Source organism: Musca domestica, unplaced genomic scaffold, assembly GCF_030504385.1.
Source record: "Musca domestica strain aabys unplaced genomic scaffold, Musca_domestica.polishedcontigs.V.1.1 14, whole genome shotgun sequence".
Taxonomy (NCBI): Eukaryota; Metazoa; Arthropoda; class Insecta; order Diptera; family Muscidae; genus Musca; species Musca domestica.
The window spans coordinates 882,323-890,711 of record NW_026712192.1 but is presented as its reverse complement, the minus strand read 5'-3'; the positions used below and the strand labels follow the sequence as shown (position 1 = coordinate 890,711).

Here is an 8,389-nt window from a genome sequence, read left to right as displayed (position 1 = left end):
AACGGCAACCCATTTTGAGAAAAAAAAACTTAAGAAAAACAAGTAAAAAACATTAAGTTCGGTCGTGCCGAATTTTTAATACCTTCCACCTTAGGTTAAAGGAAACATTAGAACCCATTATGACCCACAAATACCAATTTTTAGACATATTCGTGGGGAAATGTGGCAAAAATCATCAAAATATCGAATATCGGGAAGTATCGCTTTATGGACTATACATAAATGTGAATATATACATACAACGTTTCGCCACACAAACTAGGACCCATTATGACCTACAAATACCTATTTTCAGACAAATCCGTGATAAAATGTGGCAAAAATCATCAAAATACTGAATATCGGGAGGTACCGTTATATGAGGGTTTTACCAAAGTGTGGACCCATGCATACAATATTTTGCCACACGAACTAGGACCCATTATTTCAGACAAATCCGTGATAAAATGTGGCAAAAACCATCAAAATACCAAAAATCGGGAGGTACGGTTATATGGGGACTATACCAAAACGTGGACCGATATATTTCATTTTCAATACCAACCAGACACAATACAAATTGTTCTGCTAAATTTTAATGCTCTACGTCAAATAATGTGGGCTGTAACGTGATTTCGACGTACAGACAGACATACAGACAGGCGGACATCATTAAATCGTCTTAGAATTTTATTCTTATTATGAATATATATACTTTTTGGGGTCTACGACAAATATTTGGGGATGTTACAAACGGAATGACAAAGTTAATATACCCTCCTTTCCAAGGTGGAGAGTATAAAAATATGTTGATTAGACTTCTAAATGCTGAGAACTTTTCTGCATTGCGCCTTATGGCCAGACAACAATGCTTAGAATGACATTTGCAATAAGAACCCGTTGCTGTAGTTGTTTTTCATACACACAACATGTGTTATTGAGTTTCAGTTAGAGTTGGAACAAAATTATTGCTCATAATTGCCAAGTAGTAGCAGAAAAAAAAAAACACCAAACAGCCTCGGGCAACTGGAATCGAATGGAAATTAGCAACATGTGTTTTTTTGACATAATACCACTTCAGCACAGCACAGAGCAGAAAAGGAACACAGGAGAGAGGGGGAGAACGAAAAAAAGTCTTTAACAAGAATGTCAATTAATTTAACTAACTGCAAAACGATTAAACAAGAAAATTTATTATAATTTGAAATATATGATTGTTGGTGGCATGTCAAACCAAGGAGAGAGAGAGAGAGGGAGAGTACCAATGTCATGAAGCCTCCGTTGTTTTGTTTTTCTTCTTTAACTTGTTTAACATTTGCATTGAAGGTGTTAAACATGGTCAGTTCAAGCTGTCATCATGGTTGTGGGCCAAATACAAGAAATACGAAACTGTTAATGCAGCGCTTGGAGTAGGAGTGATTTATGACTTTTTAAATGGATGAAGTGGCCTTTTTGGTAGAGCATGGTTTTGTTACTTCTCACGTTTTCCCCCTCCCAGACATAACAAAGTTATGTTAGTGTAATTAGTGCTACATAACTTTGGCTTGTAATGGAAAATTAACAAGGCTATAAGCATTTGCTAAAATTTTTAATTTATTACCATTTTTTGCAAATTAATTTTAAAATTTATTAGCCACAGAGAAAAAAAAAACTTTCTTTGAATTGAGTGTTTTTTTTTTCAACAAAAATCCATAATAAACCTTTATGTTAATTTATCTGTGTTTTGTTTTTATTTTGGTATATTGAAAGGTATTTTAGATGGAAATTTAAAATATTTATGTGTGTGCATACTTTCACTTGTGCATTTCTTTTGGACATTCGATTAGATATTCAAAACAACTTCATAAAACAAAAAAACAAAAGCCAAACTAATTTGTGGACATTCTTGGCTATGCACACATATATATATATATACCTCTCTCTCTCTCTCTCTCTCTTACCTTGTCTCTTGTGGGTAAAGCTAATTTCAATTTAAGATTAATGACTTAGCGATAAGCTGATGGAAAGCTAATGAAAGCCTACATATTTTGTTGCTGTATGTTGTTTTTTTATTTTTTAATTTATATGTTACAGTTAAAAAACTGTAATTATGATTATGTTGTCTCTTTTGGTTTTTTTTAATGGTCAACTTGATGATCCCTGCACAAATATTAAGTCATAGGAATTTGTCAAAATCCGTAGAGTAGAAAAACATAATAATTTTGTTCATGTTATAGCTCAGGGGCAGTTATGATCGTGACATATTACATGGTTTAGGGGGAGGGGAAATTATTTAGAGAAATATTTTAATAGCTTTTCATAAAGTGTGAATCATAGAAATTGTTGTGATAAAAAAATTAAAAAAAAAACAAATAAAAAAATACTTGAAAGTTGTTGTGATGAAAAAAATAAATAAAATAAAATAAAAAAATACTTGAAATAAATGGGGGAAAACGAGTTAAATAGAGGCAACGAATTTCGTCAAAATTTTTCAAATTTTTTATTTTTTAATTAATAACGAAAAAATTAGCAGCGCTCAAAAAATGTTCCTGCACAGCTTAACGATTACTCAAGACTCATTATACCCTCAGCAACAGAGGGGAAATTTTATGTCATACGACCACAACGTGCCTCATCGGAATAACGGTGCTAGACCCTAGTTCTCTTTGCACCAAATCCGTTTCAGGATATTTGGAGTCTATCTAAGGGTGTTGGTCCGCCTGGCTGGTTCGCTCGATAACTCTCGAAGGGAGTATACGATTTGAATCAAACATGGTACATCGTCATATTATTGTCAAACTTAGCTCATAGTCGGAGATCGGTAAAATTGGTCCACACCTTCTGGTACCACCCCCGCAAAAGTCAAAATTTTCACAGAAAATAATTTATCTTTTAGTACAAGAAAAGATCATCCAATTTTGTTGAAATTTGGCAAATAATAATATTTTTATCAGTGTTAGGTCAGGTTGGAAAATGTAGAGTATCGGCCTACTTCATTCGGTGTCTGTCCCACTAAGGGTCAACATTTTATAGAATTACCACTCTCATGAAATGTGAAGAGGTAAAAGTATTGAAAACTGTGACTCTTTGTGGGGGGCGGTACCAGATATATATTATCTTTACATCAGACTTTTTACTAATAAAAAATATTGGGAGTGTGAAATTTGAAGAAAATTGGATTTTATTTCACGTTTAATGATAAATATAAATGTTCAAAATTTTTACGTGCTATGGGGGAGATGCCAAAAGGAGTGATACGATATGTCTCATACCAGGTCTTGTGTAAGAAGAAAATAAAGAACCCGATTTAGCGTACTTCAATATTCCTACCAACACAAGATCTGGTATAAATAACGAATAGAATGGAAGACTCATTTTGGTGACTCCCCCAGAGAAGGGTTAAAATGTTGAATAACCACCACGTACGTAAAACGCAAAATAAGCATTCGATTGCTTTCAAACTCAGCACATTCCAACATTTATACTATCGCAAAATTTGGTGGGAAAATGAAATATCTTCTCCACTCCTTCTGGTACCTCCCCCACAAATTTTTGAATAATTATAACTCTTATAAAATGCGAAATAAGTATCCGATTCTTTTCAAATATCCCACATCTCCGTATTTCTTTCAACACAAGAGCTGGTGTTGAGATAAAATTAATTGGCCCATACCTTCCGGTACCTCCCCCACAAAAGGGCAAATTTTTGAAGAACCAAGATGCTCATAAAATGCGAAATAATTATCTGTCTATTTCGAAACTTCACACATTCCAGGATTAAAATTAAATCCAAAATAAGCTTGGTATTGTTGTCTGTAATATTGCCGTAGACACAATGTACCTAAAATAAACGAATTCAGTGTAATCTTAATCCGAAACATTTTAAAGCGTGAAAGAGGTAGAACTTGCCCCTCTATTTTGGTTACTTTGTGATGTAAGTTTTCAAAACGCCAATACATGTGTACTCCATTCTATTTTTAGCCCTACTTTCATAATCTGCTAGATTGCTTCCATTAATAATGGGATTTATGAGATTTAACCCTCTAAAACTCACCTGAGTAAATGGCAACTGCTCCGAATTGGCACCACATTTGCAAACGCTCTGCTCGATGACACGCATGGCAAAACGTCTGTGGGCTATGCAGGCTTGCGATTCACAGGAATCACTGTCATCTGACGATATGTGCGAATGTACACGATGCAATAGCAATTCAAAACATTCGGCAGCATCTCCCAAACAGCCCAAGGGGAAACGGCGACCGGCCAAGGGGCCAGAGGCCAATGCACGACGTAGGGGTTCGGGACACAAGGCCGGCTCGGAGCTGGTTTGTAGTTGTTGGAAAAGTTCCTGGGAAAATGGAAAAAATTAAAATTAATATTTTTTTCACGAAATTAAATTAAAAATAAAATATATAATTTCTATTACAAAAAATGCATTGTTTTCATATGCATTATATATTTTTTAGTTTTATTTTTGTCAATTTTTTAATAAAATATTAATATATTTTTCTAAAATTAAATTAAAAACAATATATGAAATTAAATTAATAATCAAATATATATTTTTATTCATGAAAAAATGGATTGTTTTCATATGTGTGTGTCGATTTTTAAAAATAAGGGATGGTATTGTATATATTTAGTAGTTATATTTTAGTTTTATTTTTGTTATTTTTTAATAAAATAATAATAATATTTTTTTTATAAAATTACATTAAAAACCATATATATTTTTACTTTATTATTATTTTTAATTAAATACTACATTGGTTTCAAATGTGTGTCTGTCGATTCTTTGAAAGTTTTTTTTTTAATTTTTATTTTTACTTTTATTTTTGTTAATTTATTTATTTTTAATTTGTTATTTTTTATTGTTATTTATTCTTAATTTTTGTTTTATTTAATTTCACTGCTTTTTTTATTTTTTCCTTCAAATACTTTTAATTACTCCTTATTTATTTTTATTTATCTGCCTTTAATTTTTGTTTTTTTTTTATTTACTTTATTTTTTTTTTTTTTTGCATTAATTTTTAATTTTTTTCTACTCACAATTACAGCATTAATACAACGATCTCTCTCCGCAATACTCTCGGGACTTAAAATAATACCACTACTTAAACTGCTGCCAGCTGACATTTGGTGGGATTTCTGTTGACCATAACCCATGCCGGCCAACTCCGCCGTTGATGCCACCTTGGCCAATGATGGGAACAGTTTACGATTATTTTGTAGGGTATTCGATTGTCGCGTCAGCGTAGCCGATTTATGGCCATCTCTGGGATCCATCATAGCCTTCTTAGGGGTACTGCGAGGCAAAGTACCACCCCCACCACCGGCCGATAATACCATTTGACAATGCTGCGGATATTGTAACATTTGTGACGTCGAGTTCACAATGCTTATGGGGGCACTTGTCACCAATTGTGATGACATTGGTGATTTTAGGCCCGACGTTGCATTACTACAGCTACTACTCTTCTGCAGCGGAATTATGGATATGGGTTTACAATTCTCTTTGCTCTCATCGGGTTTGGATATGGTGGAAATGGGTGAATTATTGCCATTATGATTGTTGTTGGTAGCTGTCGATTTGGTTGGTGTATTATTGGGGGACGAGTTGGTTTTATCCCCTCCAACAATATTTGTTGGCTCTTTACGTTTATAACGAAATTTAATCATTTTATTTAGAATTTCTATAGGCAGGTTTGTAATGTGCGTAAACAATGGGTTGGGGAAACCTATTAAGAGGTTTCGTTTATGGATTTGTGGGTTTCCTCGGTATTATATCATTTTTTTGAGAAAATGTTGGGTTTTAAAAATTGCTGTAAACGAATTAAATAAATATTTGTTAAATTTTTGGACATGTGTTCCTTGGGAAAATAATCCAAAAATATTGATTTTGTTGCTGTTGCATTACGTTGATCAAAATTGACTGATTTATACAAAAGACTTAAGACACAAACGTGAAAAGAGAGGATATATCAAAAAAGGATGGGAGACATAATTTGTAGGTCTCTCGTTCTTTTTCTTCTTTTTTTATAGAAATTAAGTCTAAAGGAAGAATCTGACTTGCATTGAAATTTTGTTAAATTACAAGTTAAAAAGGCAAATCCCAATTTTGACTTTTAGTAGATATATTTCAAATATAATTTTCACAAAAACAATTGTACCTACATATATAGTTTATTCTGAGATTTATGGTGAAATTTTGTGAAGAACATTTCATCTTTTGGCATCTTTAGCCTAAAACAAAATTTTATGCAAATTTAAGCGTCAACTCGAAAAAAACTAGGAAAATTTATAAAAAGGAAAACACAAAAGTCTCACTTTTAGTACATAAATTTCGAATGTAATTTTTATAAAAACTATTGTAACTAGATGAATGATTTATTCTGAGATTTATAGTAAAATTTTGTACAGAATATTTCTTCTTTTGGTACCTTTTGTCTAAAATGAAATTAAGAGCTTATTTCAGGCGTCAACTCAAAAAAAGTACGACGAAAAATTATTGTGAAGGCAAAAACATAATTTTCACTTTTAGTACATAAATTTCGAATGTAATTTCCACAAAAACTATTGAGCCTATATGTATAGTTTAGCCTGAAATAGACAATAAAATATTGTGTAGAATATTTCTTCTTTGGGTACCTTCTGCCTAAAACGAAATTTTATGTAACTTTCAGGCGTCAAGTCGAAAAAAGTCAGAGAAAAAATGTATCAATAAAATTAGGAAATATTTGAGGCTTTCTCTGGGAACATTAATGGAAAACTTTTTTGAATATACAACGGTAATAGAGGTTTCCTTTCTTTGGGAACTTATAGTGAAATTTGATGAGGAATATTTTTGTCTTTAATGTCATCACTCTAAACTATTGCTTAGTTGGAGATTTTTGCATAAACTCACAGAAAGTACAGGTTTACCCCTAAAATGTCACTTTAGCTTATATAAATATCTGGCTGTTAGCTAAGATTTTGACTTTTGATGTCTTCTAGTATTTATAGTAAAATTTTGACTTGCTTTGATCCCGTTTAAAAATTACATTACACTATCCAGGGGTTAAATAAAAAATCCGAAGCAAAGTTTATAAAAAAAGAAACAACTTTTTTTTGAGAACTTTAATACAAATATTTTTTTGGATATGCAATGGAAATATAGATTTCTTTTCTTTGGTGACTTATAGTGAAATTTAATGAGGAATATTTTTGTTTTTGACGTCATCTTTCTAAACTTATGCTTTATTGGAGATTTTTACATAAACTCACAAAAAGTACGGGTTTAACCCTAAAATGTCTTTATAGTTTATATGATACCTGGCTCTTAGGTAAGATTTGGACGTTTGCTGTCTTCTAAGACCTATCGTAAAATATTTAACTTGCTACAATTCCGATTAAATATTCTGTTAATTTTTGGCGTAAAATCGAAAAAAAAATCCGAGAAAAATTAAAAAAAAATTAAATTAAATATTCTTGTTTTTTTTTTTTTTTTTTTTTTTTTTTTTTTTGGGAACATTAACGCACATTTATTTCGATACCCATTGAAAATACGGATCTCTTCTCTTTTGTGACTCATACTGAAATTTGATGGAGAATATTGTTGTCTTTGATGTCATCTCACCAAAGTGATGCTTTGTTGGAGATTTTGGCAATGTCATTTTTCGTTTATATGAATTTCTGACTCTTAGGCAAGATCTAAAATTTTGATGTCTTCTAAGGCCGTTTAAAAAATACGTTACTTCAAGGCATAAAATCGAAAAAAAGTCCGAGAAAAATTTTCTAAAAATAAGGAAATAGTAAATATTTTCATGTTTTTTTTTTTTTTTTTTTTTTTTTTTTTTTTTTTTTGGAACATTGAAACAGATATTTTTTGGATAAATAGTGGAAATAGAGATTTTTGTTCTTTGGTGACTTATAGTCAATTTTAATGAGGAATATTTTTGTCTTTGACGTCATCCTTCAAAACTGATGCTTTGTTGCAGATTTTTGCATAAACTCACAAAAAGTACGATATTGACCCTAAAATGTCTTTTTTCGTTTATATGAATTTCTGACTCTTTGGTAAGATTTAAAATTTTGACGTTTTCTAAGCCTATAGTAAAAGTTTGACTTGCTACGATCCCGTGTAAAAATTGCGTTACTTGCAGGCGTAAAAAAGTCCAAGGAAATTTGAAAAAAAATATATTAAATTAAATATTCTTCTTTTTTTTTGGGGAACATTAACGCACGTATATTTCGATATACATTGGAAATACAGATATCTTCTGAAACTGAAATTTGATGGAGAATATTTTTGTCTTTGATGTCATCTCAGCAAAGTGATGCTTTGTTGGAGATTTTTGCATAAACTCGTACAAAGTACGATATTAACCCTAAAATGTCGTTTTTCGTTTATATGAATTTTAGGCTCTTAGGTAAAATTAAAAATTTTGACGTC

General features: G+C 31.4%; 1 protein-coding gene across 5 annotated transcripts in view; it reads right to left on the bottom strand.

Moving 5' to 3' along the window:
- LOC101888198 (uncharacterized) overlaps positions 1-8,389 on the bottom strand; it is a 303,808-nt gene that overhangs the window by 39,108 nt on the left and 256,311 nt on the right. For 2 of the 5 annotated variants that reach the window (XM_059119075.1, XM_020037532.2), the window contains one exon: positions 4,013-4,306. The exons of 2 other annotated variants lie outside the window; for them this stretch is intronic. In XM_059119075.1, coding sequence (XP_058975058.1) covers positions 4,013-4,306 — 294 coding nt within the window. Of the gene's footprint in view, positions 1-4,012; positions 4,307-5,007; positions 5,781-8,389 lie in introns of all 5 variants that reach the window. One more of the 5 variants, XM_059119074.1, reaches the window with a different exon arrangement.